Below are 18,737 nucleotides of genomic sequence, written 5' to 3'. Positions count from 1 at the left end.
TAACAGCTCAACAGATGAAACTTTCTTCCAACTGGATTTTTACTAACAGTAGTAAGACTTTTTGGGATTAATTACATTGAATTTGATGTTCAGCAACTCAGATATGCTTTGGTATTTTGACTTAATGTTTGGTTCAACATTTATCCACTTTCTAATTAAGTGAAATATGCTGGTTTGACATACAGTCGCGGAAAAAAAATTATTAGACCACCAAAAGTCATCAAAAACAATGGTTATGCAATCAAGTACTAACTCCTGTGTGTATCATGTGACTAAAACAGACAGAAAACAGAATGCCTAAAAGCACTGTTTTTGTCAGTACAATGACATAGATATTGATGTAAGAACTGAAGTGATATTGGTTATTATCAAGAAAACATGGAAAATGGATAGATATCAGCTCTGAAATTAAATTCTTATGAGCTAGTTTTATTATCATTATATTTGTCCAAACAAATGTACCTTTAGTTGTACCAGGCATTAAAATGAACAAGAAATTGAAGAAAACAAGGGGTGGTCTAATAATTTTTTCCATGACTGTATATAACCTGCTACTGGTGTCAAAATGTTTGGGGCAGACAGGCGGGGATGCTTCTTTTTACTCCCAACAGACTTTAAAAATCCACAATCGGTCACCCTCTGCCTCTGGGGTTTGTTTTTTTCTTGTGTGCAGATAGAAAACAGAAGACCACAGGACCCACGGCAGTGCCTCCTGTTCCTCAGTCCTGAAAAACAAAACTTCATTTTGCACAATGACAAAAAATAAGTCACTCGGGATTCCCCATTGAGTTTCATTACCAGAATATTTATTTTATTCTTTTCCTATTAAAACACTAGCTGCCATATTTAATAAAACAGCCAAGTGGACAAGTGCCTCAGTCCTCGTCCTCCAGTCAAACTCTTCTCAAACAGGTCACATGGGTCTGTGGGCGTGTCCTTGGCTTTGCTGCTGCAGTGTGAATGAGCTGGCCCCTGTCGTCATGGCAACTGATGTCACAGCTGCTGTAGCAGTGGTTGTTGCTAAAAGGTGTCGGTGTTGGAGGAGTCAGGTGTGGTCCCCTGTGAACTGTCTCCATGGTGATCTCTGTGGTAACAGGAAGTCTAGTATTGCATCATTTACCTGCGGCCAGCAGCTTCTGACAGTTTATCCTTTATTTCCCTTCGATTAAAAATACTGCCTCGCATTTATGTATATATAAAAGATATATACATAGAAGTGTACATTGGTGCCTCCTGGAGTATAGGTAATAAAATGGGAATTAAAAATCAATAAAATATAAGACTTGATGATATTTTTGCTTGATTTGCCTCTTGTACTTGATGACAGATGACAAATGCTATGGATAAATGTGAAAGGTGACAGCAAAGCAAGCAAATAAAAAAATATTAAAGTGAAGTCGCACACAGAGGATTGATAGAATGGAGAGCAGTGATGAGAGGATAAAATCAAGAACCAAAAGGCAGTAGATAGGGATGCACTGAAATGAATGTTGCTGTTATGTTCTGAATCTGTTGCATCATTCTGTTCGGTTTTATATAAAAGGATGAGATTCTACATTTTTCTTGTTGCCAACAAATCCCATCAAATGCAAATCAAACTGATCTCCTACCAGATGTCTGAGCAACTACAGCCTGGAGAGTGATTTTCCTTTGTGCCAGGAGAGCTCATTGCTACACAAAACTATTAAAAACCATTACAGGACAGATAATGTGTTGATGTTCCTCTATCATCATAACAGACTCATAGTGGAGATTATTTTGACCAGTCTCCAGCAGCCACTTAACAACAATGCGCTGTTAGTGTCCCACTAAGACACTGTCACTTGCTAATTACTGCTTAAAGAAACCTTTTTTGATCACGATATATTAACTAAAAAAAAAAAAAATTCTTGAATTCAAGTTGAGATAAACTGTCCTTCACTCACAAATATCATTGGGCTCTAAAAGAGACTTACTCTAAAAAACAGTCCTCCATAAAGTCAAAAGGATCTCCTGCTTTTGGCAAGTAACATTATCAAATTAATGAACTTTTAAAACTACATCTGCACAGCTTTCAAAGTTTTAAAGCAGAGAAGTTAGAGAAGACTGAGGAAGAACACTGGTTTTCCATGGGATTTGTTCACAATTAGAAAAATGTAAAACACCACCACACTCATGTCACTTTGTTGTGAATAATGATGGAAAACAAACTAATCTGCCCAGTGTAAAACAAAAATGATCAATTTACAATGTCAAATACTTCCTACATAGTGACTTTTGGTAGCTTTTGTCCAAAAAATCTTAACCTAATATATTTAAAAACAAAAATAAATATGCTTTTTAGACCAGCTTACAAAGTGCTTCCACATAACAACAAACCAAAAAGGTATATTTTTCATCTTTTATTATGAAATAGTGCTACAATGTACATTGCATTTCCTCTCCTGACTGTCCACTGTCTGCTGATGTGTTTGTCGGATTTGTAATGCTGAAAACCTGGTAAAAATAAAGAGAAATGATAAATAGTTGCAGTTCCTGCTAAAGGTCAGAGAATGTGACAAAGTATGCACTGTGCAAAATAATTATCCATCCTGACAGGTGATTACTAATCCTTTTGTTAAAATCTGGTTCTTCTTAAAATGAAGTGAAAAACTTCTCTAGACAAAAATAGTCAAATCTTAAAGAGTGAATAGAAACATGAATCACTTGATCAGATGGACAGTTATTTAAGTGCTGTGTGTCCGTGTGTGTGTTGTCGACATTCAGTCTGTGCTGCACATAAGAGAAAAAAACAAACTTATGGAGGAGGAGGGTGGGAAATTAAAAAAAGAAAATGACAAAAAGGAAAAAAACAGAATAGTTAAAATCATAAAGTCTATGGTGAAGGAGCCAGGACGTCCTCTCTCTCGTCCTAAATCCTTATTGGCCAGATTTGATAAAGTGTGTGGAGGTTGAAAAACCTAGCAGGGTGGTGACTGAAGTGCCAGGAGGGCCAATGGCAGGCAGGCAGGAGGAAGGAGAGCCAATCAGAAGGCCTGCTGGGCAGGATTGTAGTTGAAGGTGGAGGGAACATGAGGTCGCTCTTCTAGTTTGTCATACTCCAAGTGAAACTCCTGGAAACAAAGACATGACAGGAGAAGGCAACTTTACTTTGTGTCAATATTATAGTGTTCACTTTAATCCACAAATGTCAAGTTCTGTTCACATTTTCTGACAACAATGCAGTATTTTCAGTATTAACTGCCTTTGCTTAATACGTAATATCTCAAATTAAAGACGACATATTACCTTCTCTGTGCCTGGAATAGTACATTCAATGTACAATCGAAAATATTTGTTGATTGATTTAATAAAATTAAACATCAACAATTTCACTATCTAACAATCATTAAAGTAAGTTCATGCCCAGAAATCCTTTGGTTCCTGCTCTCAGTAAAGTGTGATTTTTATATATTAGCACCATGAAACTAAATAATCCTAAATTTAATCTCATGACACATATTTAAATTGACCATTGTTCTATATGTAAGATCTGACATGATCCAATTTTAATCAAAGCTATGACAAATATTTTTTTTTTAATCATTTTATCATTTTTTTAGTCAATTAATCTAACCTTTGTTCCAGTTTCATTTAACAAGTTAACTTTACAGAGGCAAAGGGGATTATTAAAAGGAGTTTATTCTTGGGTTTGATTTACATTGACAGCTAGAGCCAACTTCGAATGGAAACAAACTTTTGCTACTTATTTGTAAAAAAAAAGCTGCAAAGATTATGCTAATATAAATCTAGGTCATTTATAATGTTTAGGTCTTTATCCACATATGTAAATAAGCTCCTACAGCAAATGTAGTAACAGTGGTGTTGTCAAACTAGTCATTATTATCTGCTTTATAAGGTTTTTGTTCAGTTCTTGTAGTCCAGCATTTTGGTTTTATAAAGCATACTGAGCAGTAATTTACTAAGTCGAAGCTTCTTTAAGAGTTCCCAAACTTAAGGTTTTTTAGGTAAAAGTCTTATTTTCACGATGTTCAGAAGCAGTGGACACCAGGTTTAGGGATGAATGTAAACAGTGTTACATGGGCTCAAAACAGGACAAATTTAAGTTGATAATCTTGATAAACTTTGGACATTTTACTTTATATGAATAGCTCTAACAGTTTATCACATACAAGAAACAACATCACGTGTTGTTTTTTTTCTGATCCAGTGATTAAATCTCAGATGTCTTCCCAGCACACTGTGCCCAAGAAGTCATGTCCGACTACTCTTTGTGTCAGGAATTGATAACTACAGACATGATGCATTCAGTGCATGTCAGCTCTATTCTGAAAGGCACCTAGGGCCCCTAGATGTATTGTTGCATTCAAATAAACCTAGTAAAACAAGAAATCTAAGTTCATAGTAGGGCTGCGCAATTAATCAATTTTAAATCAAACTCGGATTTTTTAATTAGGATGATTTTTTTAAAAAGGGAAATTGTCAAATTGATTTCATCTCTCTTGTGTGTCTGAGCTGTGGGCCTCCGGGCTACCGTAGGCTCCTCCTCCTATCTGTGAGAGTGGTCTTTCACAGAAGTCCGTGTAATGACCACGGACCTTAAATTTGTAATGGGCCCGCAGTAGTGATACAAATGTAAGCCGTGGTTTCACGCATGGATCCCGCAAGTCAAATATAACTGCATGGGGATCACTCGTCTTATGTTGTCCCTGCACAGATCCGTACCGTACTGTCTTCTTCCGATCCAGGTCGTGGGGGCAGCAGCCTCAACAGAGGAGCCCAGACAGCCCTCTGCCCAGCCATATCCACCAGCTCTGGGGGAATCCTGAGGTGTTCCCAGGCCAGACTACAGATATAATCCCACCAGCGTGTCATGGGTCAGTCTCCTCCACGCACAGATCCCCCAACTTAAATATAACAGCATGGGGATCACTCATCACTCGTGGTCCATACACACACGCATGACTGATGCCTGTCACTGACTTACATTGGTATCACTTCTGTGGGCCATGATACCATCACAGATTTGAGGTTGGGAGCAGTGTGCTGCATTGTGGGCTGCTCACAAAAATGACATGCCGACTTCTGTTGTCTTCTGTAGCTTTAACCCAAAAATCAAAATCAAAAATTGAGTTTTTAGAGGAAAAAAAAAAATTGGTATTTTATTTTTGGCCAAAATCGTGCAGCCCGGGTTCATACTACCACAAACATTGTTTAAAACATCAAATTCAGATTTTTTCCCCCTAATTTTTCTTTGTTTAAATCCACACTGTATGTCCTCATATAAAACCAAGGATCATTTACCGAGGTTGACACATGTAAATAAAAACCAGGTCTAAATTAAAGACCATGTAAAAAAAACTGATAAGGAGTAAGCTTCAGGTTCCTATCATGTAATGCGCAACCAGGTAAACACATGGTTCGCTTTTACATGTTTACTTTAATACATTAAGCATCGTTGCTGTTACTCTGTGCTATTTTCAACACAATTTTTCTCTACATCCCTCATCTTGGGTGATTCTGATCATATTGCACGCATGCCTTTGTCAGCAAAACTGTCATTTGTAGAAACTTATAGGGGCAACACAAAGACATTTATTTATCCAGTAAAACCTCTGTTAAGTGAGGAATGTTCTTATCCATTGAAATGCTCAGAGCTTTTATAAGTAGTAGTAGTTAGTTAAGAAAGTGTTGCATTTGTAGAAATATTCATTATAGTACTTCTACCATTACCAATGTGGGTAAATAAAAACAAGATTTTATACCAAATATTATCATTTCTATACATTAAACAGAGGAAATCAGAAATAAAGTCCAATCTCTGACACAAACCTCCTTCAAATAAAAGATCATCTGAAACGGAGGCACACATGTGGCATTACATTGAGTATGAAAATGCTTCTGTTGCTTTATGCTTTTGCTACATAGTCTCATTGCTATATTTTATGCCAATCTTTCACCCTAATGCACTGATCCAGCCCTAATGTTAACAAAGCTGTGTATAAGAGGTGCAGGAGTGGGTCTACCTTAGCCACCTTCCTCCAATTGAGGCAGTCGAAGAAGTAGTAGGTCCCTCTCTCATAGGCGTTGGTCTTCAGGGTGGGCTCCATACCAGGAGCCCGGGTGATCCAAACCCGCTCCTCTTTATGGTACCTCCAGTCCCTGTTAAACCTAAACACATACACAGATCGACACCAGTTTTCAGTCATCTAACACCTCTAATATTTATAATATTTGTAAAAATGTTTCAGCATCATCTCAAAATCCCAGAGTTAACATATTCTGGTAATAGATGTTTGTGTTCTTACAGTTCTACTGCAGCCAAAAGTTGTAATAGGTCTCCTCCATTCATATAGTAGAGATAAAACAGCAGATCTTCACCATACCGAGACAACTTAATAGCTGCTAACTGGAAACAAGAGAGGGTAGGTCTAAGTTACAGACATCTTTAACATCGACTTGATTCAAGCTTTTGCAGCAAGATGATGACATAATTACAGTGATAAGTTCAGATTTTAGCATAATGTGTTAAACTTAATTTACTCTGACAGAAATTGTATTTTAAGAGATCTTTACACTTTACTAAAAAAAAAAAAAAAAAAAAAAAAGATTCCTTTCTTTTATACCTACCTTGTCCCTTATATGGATGTTGGTTAAATACTCTGATGGGACGTGGAAGTCTGCAGGAAGAGTAAACACAGACAGTTCAACAAAAAAAGACAAACTCAAGGTTTTAGTTTTTGTTCTTCACTGTCTGAGCAGTAAAAAAACCCGAACTGTTTCACTTGTATTTTATCCTATTTTAGTCACTGGACTTTAATATGCTGGATGTGTTACTTAACGATAATGCCTGTTTATTTCTATTTTTTTCTTAAATTTTTAATACAAATAGTCCAGACTCACCTATGTCCTGCGGCCGACATGGAGCTGATGCCCAGGGAGACGCGAACTTAGGATACAGATTTCTGGTAGACAGAGAGATTGGTGTTTTCATTTAGAATGTTTGTCTTGACAGCATTAATGTAAAGTAAAACATGAAACACTGAAGCGTCCTGCAGTCACATCCTATAGCTGTGCCTTTGAAGGCATGAGTCACCGTCAATGTTTACAACAGGCAGACAAGACTTGCACCTTATGTCACTTCTCTATGGACTTGCAATAGTGTGGATTTTGTGCCAGTATCCAACTTTTAATTACAAAATTTGTTAAAGCATTTTCAAGCCATGTTTGAACTCTATGGCAGGACACAAAAAACATAGAAAAAGTTCAAATCTAAACTAAAAAGTCACACTTTCCAGAGTTGCTGGTTATTATGTTGGTTTTAAGATAATGTTTTTGTCCATGCAATGTCAGAAAATGGACAAAAATTAGAATTTTACTAATCACAGGATTTTACATCACTTTCTTTACTGCAACACACCATAGCCATTCCAAAACCTAAACATAATGTGCCCGCACTTGCAAACCCTCAGCCTTCAGTCAATGCCAAAGTTTTTACGCATACGCACGGACAGACGGAAGATGAACTGATGACAATACCCTGTAGCAAAGGCCACAACATGTTCACCTTCAGATATGACATAAATAAAATGCTCCTAACAGACCTTAACCTGTGAATGTTTGGCGATCTTAAAATCCCATGATTTTTAAGAATTGCAGATTCTTTTTTAAAATTGACAATCATTCATGGACGGGTGCAGTTCAATATGTTTGCCATTCAACATGTACAGAAAGAAAAACAATCCAGAAAAACAAATAAGTGCTTTTGTCGGTGCGTCTATGCGTGTATCGTACTCAGGTGAGTTGAGGTTGAGGCCAAGCGTGGTTAAATCCGAGCCCAATGCCAAGTGGACCATGCCAGGGTCCGTCTCCGCTGCTCGGATGAACGTCAGCAAACCGATCATCCCAAACTGGTCCGTTACCATGCCAACTGGGATGTTGGTCACACGCCCTGGGATGAACACATACAGATGGGAAAGTCTAATACCTGCCTTTGTTTATGCGGATGTACCATTCTCTACAGATAGAATTGTGTTCCTCACCGTCAGGAAGCACCTGAATCCCTTTCTTCTGCTGGTTGTTGTTGCTCGATGTCACTGAGCTCTTATCGCCAGGGAACTTTGGACCATCTGAGTTTGAACTGGGCTTTCCTGATGAGTTCAGATTCTAATTGGACAAAAGAAGAGTTACAAACAGTCCAATAAATCTGCAATTTAAGTAAGGAAACAATAAGTGCTTGAATGTTAAAATGATACACAGGAAAAGGATAAAGTAATTAAATATGGAAAAAGGGTCAGAGCACAGAGAAAAAGTAAAAGTAATGGAAAGGAAACTAAAATCGAACCGTTTTGCTGTCTTCGTTGGTGCTGGTGGGGTCTTTTGTTTGGTAATTTGGACCAGGGAGAGCTGGGAAATCTTCGTTATGGATTGAGAAGTCTTGCGACTGCTCACTGGACGGCTTGGTTACCATGCCAACTGAAAAACAAAGAGACAATAACCACATATATTTTAGTTATTCATCTTAATTCCGTCATACTTTGATGTGGAAACTCATTACGTAAGCAGTCATATTTTCTACTGATTTACTTTCATAAAATGAAAAAACAAAAACGAAACAACATAAACTAGACAGTTGGACATTGCCTCCTTTGGTTGCATCTCCTACACTGAAAATTTCCATTTTGTTATGAATACGCACAAAGAAAACCATTATATCGATTCTTTCACCATTAAAACATATTGAGGGTCTCAAGCAAATGTGGATCAGCAATTTGTTAGGGATACAGATCTAGACCATTTTAAAGAAGGACGAAGACATAGTCGAGACCCACCTTGCGTAAGAGACTATAGTCAAAGTGTTCTGCAAATGGAGATACAGGCACAGATGGACAGACAGACCATTTGGCACTTTAAAAGTAAATACCCTCAAACAGAAAATGTATATGTTTTTTGTCTGCAAAGGAGCATAAAGGCTCTCACCGTAAGGAGCCCGACCAGCTAATGGGTTGAGTAGTGGGGTTGGATTTGAGCCTCCATCTCTCCGACTCCTGTCAGCTAATGCAGGGAAATCTGACAGGTCCAGCCCCGTCACATTCTCACTGCCGTCTGTACATGAATACACAGAAAAAGTAATGTGAGGAGAAATCTACAACTACAAAAATGTATATTCATGAAAGATCAGAGTAACAAATAAGAACAAATTGAAGGCAGGTGTCTCTTTACCTGTGCCGTTGAAGATGTTGTTGGATATGGAGTTGTTCATGTTGAAGCCTGGATTCCTGTTCACCCCAAACCCTGACATACTGTAACAGAAAAAGAAACAAAAAGGTTGAATTATCACTGCTGCATTAGAAACAGAACTGAAATCAACAGACGTGGACACAGGTGTGGAACCAACAGCTGCACGTTGATGCCTCCAGCAGCAGCTTTACCTGTTAACGCTGAACTAACCTTCAACTCATGCACAAAAGTGAACACAACATGGGATGACCTAGTGAGTGCTAAACTAAATCTCACAGAACATCATCTTTTTTTTTCCAGGAAACATTGACTCTTAAGAGTGACCTAAAGTCAGTATGTAATGTGCCATGCGCTCAGTTGAGTTACTAAACGATTGTCTAAACATCAGTTTCAATGTTTCAATGTGAGATCTTTCCCATTTGTTTTGTTCAGTTAAGTTATATTGGCAATAGTTATTGGTTGTTTTTTTTTTAATGCAGTAATGGGTGTGTAAATACTAAAGCTATGGCGGTCATGTTACAATACATTCTTTAATTTTATGCAAGGTATCTGTCAGCAAATGCATTAGCAAAAATTCACAGCATGTTTTTGGTTGTTCTATCTCAAAAATGCAAAAATATAATAATCTGCCTTCAGATAAAATTGCTGTTTTATGTTGTTGCCTATCTCTGGCAACAAAAAAGCCTGTACAAACTTTAATTCATTTATAAACTAAACATAAATAGCACATAAACGGTCAGAGATGAAAGAACTGACAAAACACAAAAAAGGAATTGGCTGTGTTGGTAAAACTTCTCTGATGTGCACAAATGAAATATTTCATTTTTAGTGAGCCATCATGTAACAAAGAAATAGGAAGTGATTTGTGAGTGTGTATCAGTTGACTCTGTAGAACAAGCTAGAAAGGACTTTGTACATACAGAAAGAGAAAATTACATTTTATCGCCAGTAAATAAAAGACCAGACTCAACTTCAAACCTTCATACTAGTGAAGTCTTGCCCCTGCATGTAGCCACATTTTGGACTCAGTACACAGCACCTATGCTTTAGACTATGGACTTATCGGAACTAATGTAGTCTCTGATGCAGAAGCGTAAACCACACTTTAATCAACTGAAGTTTGTTACCTCCGCCAAGGAGGTTATGTTTTTGCCAGGGTTTGTTTGTTTGTTTGTCTGTCTGTCTGTTTGTCTGTCCGTTAGTGTGCAACATAACTCAAAAAGTTATGGACAGATTTTGATGAAATTTTCAGGGTTTGTTGGAAATGGGATAAGGAAGAAATGATTAAATTTTGGTGGTGATCGGGGGTGGGGGGGCCCACGGGGGGGGGCGCAGACCAGAAAATTTCATCAAAATCTGTCCATAACTTTTTGAGTTATGTTGCACACTAACGGACAGACAAACAAACAAACAGACAGACAGACAGACAGACAGACAAACAAACCCTGGCAAAAACATAACCTCCTTGGCGTGGGGGGGCCCACGGGGGGGGGGGGGGGGGGGGGGGGGGGGGGGCACTGATCTGCCTTGGCGGAGGTCTGCGCTCTCCGAGTGCTTCTAGTTTATTCATGCACTTATTGACTGAGAACAAGGTGAACAGCAAGTAAATGAATGTGTGCTCATTCAACAAAATTACAAAACAACCTTAAATGAAACACAGCTGATAAGTACCAGCCACTGCTGTTAAAAGGACATTCTACTTGTCAACAGTCAGTGAACAAAGCCAGGGCTGATCCTGAAGTTGGGCCACTATATATCTGTCCACCAATTAGGGATGTAACGATTAGAGATTTTGGTGTTGTGATTATCGTCAAAGAAATAACAGTTTCACAGTTACCACAATTATTTTGCGGGGGGGTTTATACGTGGGATGCGGTCCATGCCGCACCCCCACAAAAGTGAAACTTAATGTGCGTTACCAATTCCTCTACGTCTCCTGCTGTTGTGAAGCATCAGACTATTTAATGCAGTTTGCCTTGTGATCAAACAGAGCATGTTTACTGCATCAATTCATAAGTTAACCCTCCCAAAGCTTGTATGACAGTCTGAACTGCTGGAGAAGAATGGCCTTACTGTACGAAAGTTATGCAGCCAGATTGTTGTGAATGGGTTGCGCACTGGTAGCCTGAAGCTCCGTCGATGACAGTAGTGAACGCAAACTCTATGGAAACGAAAGTGAGCCTGCATCGAAAATGTATTTATGGTTTGAATTTCTGAACCATCTGTCTGAGAGAGACAGTCAGCTTGTTCTTCCTCTGTCATTTTCACTCGTAGAATGTTGAATGCAGTGCTTCTGTAACGTTGCTTTCGTTCTGTGCGGAAAGTGCATATTGGCATGTTTCTGGTTCTGCTCTTAATCTACTGTACTTTATGAGAGGGTATTTGGCCGCCTTGACAATTAATTAACTGTGATGTTTAAAACAGCGTTTAATCGTAACACCATGACATCATTCCAACCCTAACACCAATAACCAAAATGTAAAAAAAAAAAAAAAAAAAAAAGAGCAACTGGTCTAATGTGGAGAAAGGCCATGTCAGCAGGATTATGCTAAACCTACAGCTATGCCTGTCATAAATGTTGGTCAGAGCCTAAGGTGCAGTCAAATCTGACACCTCACGGATACATTCCACTTTTTTCCAACACGTAGAAAATCCATTGATGATTTGCAATTTTGACCACATTAAGATACAGCAGCTGAATCATGAAAATATACAACCCTAACAAACCTGAATCAAACCTGGGATCCAAAGCAGAACTTTTGTACCAACATGAGTTTGCAATCACAGCTCACCTTCCTGACTCATACAGAGTGAATGATTCAATGTTGAGTTTTCAACTTCTTTCATCAATTAACCATTTAACCCAAACAAATTGAAACTACAAAACAAACAAAAATGGGACCGGCCTGAAGACAAGACTCTCAGCTATCTAAGGGGTCTCCTAACAGACAATATGAATAGTCATCTTTCATGGGGTGGCTTTACTGAGTATCATACTGAATGATATGTTTCTTACCTGTTGATAGTGAATGGCTGCCGAGGCTGTTGCTGTTTGGGCATGCCGATGATGCTGGGTGACGACCGGCTGGGGCTCCCCATACTGCCACTCCTTCCTCCACCTCCACCACCTCCCCTATCTCCTCCTCCACCTCCCATACCTCCTGCCTGCCCTGTTGGACCCCCCACCTGCTGGCTGTGGTTCAGGACACTCCGGCTGTTCATGGGCAGAATACCCCTGGAAACATGACAAAGGGATGAGGCCCAAAGATAGTTATGAACTGAGCATTCAGACAAATCTAGCGATGTGACCTCAAAAAATAAAATCAAGTAAACACAAGTGACTGTGGATAATATTTTGTCAAAGTCTGCAAGTAATGATGCTAAAAATAAGATGAGAGTAATGATGCTAAAAATAAGATGAAACTTAAATTACTATTTACAATTCACAAAATGTAAATGTTTTAATTGTTTGAATTAGGGCTGCACGATTCTGGAAAAAATGTGAATCATGATTCCTTTGCTTAGAATTGAGATCACGATTCTGTGGCATAATTTTTTTCACAAAATGTTTATTGCACCGCTGTCAAGGAAAATGGGTTCTTTTACCTCTGATTCGCATCTTTCATATCACTCTGCAAGGAGTCCTGTCCGGGGTGGGGGGACATGGTTCAGTGGAGGGTGCACATGTGCCGTTTGGCCTGGGGGGTTGGGGGGGGGGGTCCTCGCGCATGTGTGTCGGTTTCCATCCTACTTACACAATGGGAGTACGGCGTGGGGCAGTGCGGTGCGGTCCGTGCCCCCCACAGAAGTGAAAGTGAAACTTAAGGTTCGTTTACCTTTTCCCTACCCTCCTGTCCTGGCCTATTATATATTATACATACGTATAATACACGACAATGATGCTTTTTTACTATGAAATGTTTGGTGTGGCAGCATGGATAAATCTTACCAGTGGAAACGCTGCACTTATGCTCCTTGTTGCTAAGCGACATCAGCTGATCTATGAAAGTTTGCAGTGCAAAGAAGCTTCCCAGCTGGCACAATGGGATATTTACCTCCGCCAAGGAGGTTATGTTTTTGCCAGGGTTTGTTTGTTTGTTTGTTTGTTTGTCTGTCCGTCAGTGTGCAACATAACTCAAAAAGTTATGGACAGATTTGGATGAAATTTTCAGGGTTTGTTGGAAATGGGATAAGGAAGAAATGATTAAATTCTGGTGGTGATCGGGGGTGGGGGGGCCCACGGGGGGGGCCACTGATCAGCCTTGGCGGAGGTCTGCGCTCTCCGAGTGCTTCTAGTTTTAATATAAAATTTTTAGAGAGGGCGAGACTTTTGATTCTTGGTTAAAGGCCGAGTTATCCTCACCAGTAAAGAAAACAAAAGGAGAATAACAACAGCAGCGCAAAAGTCAGAGAAGTGAAAGTGAAAATGCACTTGGATCTGGACAACAGAGAAGAAGCCCGACATGAGATTAACACCGCCGAATGCAAACCTTTATTGAGCACAAGTTCAAGTGGGTGACTCTCACCACTACCAGTAGGGTTTTCATCCATTTCACTGTCTTTACTGCAGATGTTCCTCCGCTGTAATTCACTCTTTCTTCACTCAACTGCAGCCAACAGCAGCAGGCTCACGTGTTGTAAAGAGGCTTTACCATTGGTTGAGGGCGGACGTGGCTCTGTGTTTGTGGGCATTTGTTTGTAATGCAGCCCATGAAAAAAAATGCTTAAGAATCGCTCGTGTTTAGAAATGAGATCGCATACATGTGTGAATCGAGATCGTGATCTTTTAACGATTAATTGTGCAGCCCTAATTTGAATTAATGATTTCTTTATCTTACCTCTGGCATGGAAGCTAAAGTTTTGCTAACATCTATATTAGGTCTTTTCCACCATAGCAGTTCTTGTATTTGTACCAGTTCTGCTCAGGATTATTGCAAGCTTGGCTCCTCTATGCAAACCAGTACATGGTTCCACATATTTTGAGGAGAACCATTCTCATCAGGGATGCAGTGCAAAGCATACTTAACTATTACTTTCTGGCTCAACCTGGGAACTGAAACTTGAAGGTTTGGTTTACAAACGTGAACAAAACTGGTTCCATATTGGTGGAAAAGCATTATTTTTTGTTGGGAACAGGTAAAAAATATTGCAATGCTTTTAACAAAAGTTGGGAGAGTAGGGGTGTCAAGGACAAACCACTTAAATTTTAGAACAGATCCATAAATAGGTGTGAATACTAAATTTGCATCACTTGGCATATGCTTGTAATAAAATACCACAGAAGTACAGTAGGAGAGTTTTTGTACATGATCTGTATGTGAACAAAAAGCTACAATTATGTCATGAAAACCTATGAGAGATTATCACACAAATATGAACGTCATCAGTTGTGTGTGTGCTGTACCTGCTAGGTGAAGGAGGCGTGTGCATTGTGCCAGTGTTTGGTGTACTGGCATGACTGGAAAGCTGGCTGGCAGACTGATTGAGCCCACTTCGACTTAACTGAGGTGCTGCACCACTGTTCATACCACGCATGGGAAACCCCAATGCACCTGAGGAGACAAATATTAAAATAATATTTATTCTCTGCTAAAATGAAAGTTGTTCTCACAGAGAAAATCAATCCTATGTTAGCATTCATTTTAACCAATGCATCACAAATGCAAAGGTTTTATTATTTTAGCTTCAAAGTTTGCACTCACGCCCTGCCAAAAAAATTTTCAAGACTGGTGGTTCATGCAAAGAAGCAGTATGTTGTTCATGTGAAATTAAGGCATTGCATCTACATTAGCATCTACAAATTTCACTGTTGACAATATTGTTCCAGTTTTAAATCAAAAAGTGCATTTCTCTCACTCTGTGGGCCATATAAGCTGGCTCCAAGCTGTGACAGTTGACCCGTTGAGGAAGCAGAGGAAGATGCCAGCATCTACAAACAGAGAGGACAAAAACATGCATCAATTGTTTGAACTTACTGCTTTATTTTTTTTTTACCTGTGGTTTTGTATTTTACACCTAATAAAACCAAATTTGTATATATACTACACTTAACAACACTATGTTCTCCAAAACCATATCTACTTCTAAAGATACTAAACACTAAAACATAGTTTTTAAGCTACTGAGGCTTTCCAGAACAAAGCTAAATCATTGTAATCACCTACAGTTCATGTGCTCTGCCACTACCTTGATCAGCTAATTTGTTTTTCAGATTAGATTGGAATTAACTTGTGAAAAAACAAAGATAATACAGTAGCAGAAGTGGGCTTGCAATCTGAGGTGAGTACAAAATTGCTGATACTGTCAGGGAAGTTAGGCATATTTGAAGAGCATGAAAAGGCAAAGTGCTCAACACCTCTTTCCCATTTTGTAGTGCTTTCCAAAATCATGTGGTAAATAGAATTAGATTATAGAATGGGATTTGCACTTTAAATTTGTCATTTTAAGTACTCAGATTTATTTAGGTGGCTGTGATATTCCCATGATCTTACATCTTTGTCAGTGCGGTGCGAAGGGAACATGGACTGCTGGCTGTAGTAGAGGCTGGAGTCATCCGTGTAATCACTCTCTACCCCTCCCTCCATAAACTTCTTCCGGTTAGCACCAAACATACCGCGTGTCACCTGTAAAACAAGAAAACACAAACAATTGTCAGACTGTTTAGCATTTAAGTGAGGTCACCGGCTTCTCCCTGTTACACTGGGAGTACTTTGTCTAATTCATTCATGTGATTATCAATGAAGGGAAATGTGTGGAGATTATGTGAAATGAGAAGCAAATGATAAATGTATAATAAAACAAATGTCTTAAAAACAAATACTTCTAGAATATTTTGTACAGACACACCCCTAAGACTACAACTTGGAAATAAATCATAACCATCTAAATGTATCCGAATGAATAAATAAATACAATTTGCATTCTTTTATGTAAATCTTATGGCTGTCCTAAATGCCATTTCTTAGGCTCCAAAGCTTCTAGCAATAATCAGCATCAATGCCTTCACTTAAAAATATACTTCATAACATCATATCTCCACAAACACAAAAGAAAAAAATAAACCTAACTACCCGGCACAAGATTTGCCAACATTCATCATATTTAGCCAATGACTCATTTTGGTCCAGTGTAATATGTCACAGAAACAGAATATGGTGCTAACCAAGTCAGATAAACCTTCTAATTCAACAAGGTGACAGACAGCACCATGTGGTATGTTGATGTACACACACTGAGTGTATATTACATATTTAAAATGTCTGATACAATGTCTATGTCTGGGCTTTATCTCTCATAACAACCAATCAGATTAGTTCAGGAGTAAATCTGATCACCAACTATTCTGACAAATAAATATTCTAAGGATTCTGTTGGGTTTCTGTAAATTGGCTTAGAGTCTGGTTTTGACCAACTCTATATATAAAGTGTCATGAGATAACTTTTTGTGATCTGGCGCTATATAAATAAAATTTGATTGATTGAGTGATTTGATTGGTTTTCCCCTGTAAGTCGCTTTGGAAAAAAGCGTCTGCCAAATGCATAAACATAAACATAGATGATGGCAAAAGCTGACAAACTTCCAAATCTCTATTTTCACCTTCTCTCTTAAGTCAATTTGCAACTCTTTCAATGATGGTACAGTGAATTGCTTAACACTTTAGATTTGTGGTCAGAAAAACATAAAAATGTCACATTTGTGTCTGGGGGCTGGTTATTAATATTAACTTTAAGTAATTTTGAAGTTGCACATGTATAGCATTAGTTTAAAAACTGAGCCGCACAAGCAAGCAGCAGCAGCCAGATACCAGTTATAGTTTACTGAAGTGCTGTCATTCAAAGATACTGTACGTGCACATACAGTATTTATGATCTAAAATATGTGCTACTATGGTGCCTTCGACATTAAAGTCATAATCTGCGTTGCAAAAAATGATACAGATATCAGACAGCACTATTTTACCTTCAGTCAGTCCGCAAAGTGGAAGCCTTAGCATAAACACAGACAGAGTAGAGTTAGCTGCCAAAGTGTTTAAAGCCAGATCAACACGCTTGATTTTCAGGAATGGTGTCCTTATAAAGGTCTCTTTCCAAAGTCTGGACCACTTTTAGTCTCAGAATTACATTTAAGTGATGAAGGGGGATAGTCAAAGAAACTGCTGCACCGGTGCAGCCATGAACAACAGCTAATTGTGCACTTACACTCTACCAATATTATATAAAGAACTGCATTACAATTCATTCAGTTGTTAGCCAAATCATACACTACCTTCTGTGTACAACTTTGCAACTTGAGCTGTTCTTGGTACAAGGCTAACAACGTTAAACGTACAGCAATGTCGCAAAAGGCTATGTTAGCAATGTATGCTAATGCTATTCCCATAATCTCTTTAATTACTATGGATATGTTGATAATTCAAAGAGGGTGGTTTACATGGCGTTATTTACATTTATACACCGGCCAGTTTTGGTAAAACCTATTGCACTGCACAACCTTGTAATCAAAACAGTGACAGAAGCTCCTGCTAGCAAGCTAGCGCTCAAAGCTAACAGCCACTGCCATATGAATGCACGCAAATGTTAGCATTGGAGCTAGTACTCGTTCTAAGCAAGCTAATCGGCTAACTGCACGATCTGTCCACCGAAAAGTAGAGTTATACGCTGTTTCAACAAGAACTCGAGCAACGGTAAAGTAAATTAACATACGGTTATGCAGACGAGTTAGACAGACTTGAGGCACACCGGAGGACAGTGTTTTTGTTCAGGTTTGGGCCTACTGCGCCTCCGTCGGATAGTTCTCCCAAACAACAACAAAAAGCAACGAAACCGAACCGGTCTAGATGTAAAGTCATATTTTACTACATATTAGTATGCAGCGGCATTCCGTAGCAAGCTGCTTTTTGATCGGCGTGTTACTGGATTTTTGTTTTACAGAATAATTTCCAAGAAAGGAAATTAAACGAATAAAAAAGAGCTCACCGCATCAATCTTTCTTCCCCGCTACAATCCAAGATGGCGGACATCTCTTCGCCAATCAGCGAGGATGCTGGGATGCCTTTCGCCTCTGACCTCTGAGCCCCATCACTTGACTTCACTGATGGCCTATTCTGCTGTAGGACACTACAATGGGTCACTAAGCACTGCACTGGGCGCACCTTACCGAACAATACTCTACATTTTCTCTAATCTCAAAACTGAATAATCTTCTATATGTGATATGTGATCTAATACATAAAGTGAATACAGAGTATTTTGGCATCAATCAGATGCAATGTTAGCAAATTACTATAATAAGTTAACACATCAAAAACAAAAAAGCCATATATGCAAAAGGTCTATTAATGGCATTCATCTTTAAAGGTGGAAGTTTTACAAGGTTTTCTTCAGATAAATCAAAGCCTGTGTTCTGTCTTAGCTTAGAGTAGGCCTAAGCTTGAGCACAACAAGGTCACCAAGTCGTCAGAGTATCCCATGGTGTAGAACGTGAAGAGCTTAAATAAAGGTGATGAAACAGAAAAGAG

At 38.8% G+C, this 18,737-nt stretch overlaps 1 protein-coding gene across 2 annotated transcripts; it reads right to left on the bottom strand.

Annotated features, from left to right (window-relative positions):
• Nucleotides 1–784: 784 nt before the first annotated feature.
• Nucleotides 785–18,266, bottom strand: LOC115429370 (CCR4-NOT transcription complex subunit 2). 2 transcript variants are annotated; one of them, XM_030148742.1, is made up of 16 exons: nucleotides 18,196–18,214; nucleotides 17,180–17,205; nucleotides 15,711–15,842; nucleotides 15,076–15,148; nucleotides 14,624–14,771; nucleotides 12,236–12,454; nucleotides 9,202–9,281; nucleotides 8,959–9,084; nucleotides 8,324–8,454; nucleotides 8,022–8,145; nucleotides 7,774–7,930; nucleotides 6,883–6,944; nucleotides 6,610–6,659; nucleotides 6,288–6,388; nucleotides 6,006–6,150; nucleotides 785–3,092 (listed from the first exon to the last, which is right to left on the bottom strand). In XM_030148742.1, the coding sequence occupies exons 3-16, from the start codon at nucleotides 15,828–15,830 to the stop codon at nucleotides 3,006–3,008; spliced, it is 1,623 nt and encodes a 540-aa protein (XP_030004602.1). In that variant the 5' UTR covers nucleotides 15,831–15,842; nucleotides 17,180–17,205; nucleotides 18,196–18,214; the 3' UTR covers nucleotides 785–3,005. The 2 variants fall into 2 exon arrangements, with proteins under 2 accessions (XP_030004602.1, XP_030004600.1); XM_030148740.1 differs by lacking the exon at nucleotides 17,180–17,205 and having other exon boundaries at nucleotides 18,196–18,266.
• Between the last annotated feature and the right edge of the window lie 471 nt (nucleotides 18,267–18,737).

The sequence above is a fragment of the Sphaeramia orbicularis genome, chromosome 12, assembly GCF_902148855.1.
Source record: "Sphaeramia orbicularis chromosome 12, fSphaOr1.1, whole genome shotgun sequence".
In the NCBI taxonomy this organism is placed as follows: domain Eukaryota; kingdom Metazoa; phylum Chordata; class Actinopteri; order Kurtiformes; family Apogonidae; genus Sphaeramia; species Sphaeramia orbicularis.
Note: the sequence above shows the minus strand (reverse complement) of the source record. Positions and strands in the feature narration are given on the sequence as shown.

Excerpts from the sequence above, each read along its gene's own strand:
- LOC115429370 (XM_030148740.1), bottom strand. The coding sequence starts at position 15,830 with ATGTTTGGTGCTAACCGGAAGAAGTTTATGGAGGGAGGGGTAGAGAGT. Across the intron at positions 14,772-15,075 it reads CAGCTTATATGGCCCACAGA|GTGCATTGGGGTTTCCCATG; the intron begins GTGAGAGAAATG and ends TTGTCTCCTCAG. Across the intron at positions 9,282-12,235 it reads CAGCCATTCACTATCAACAG|TATGTCAGGGTTTGGGGTGA; the intron begins GTAAGAAACATA and ends TTTCTGTTACAG.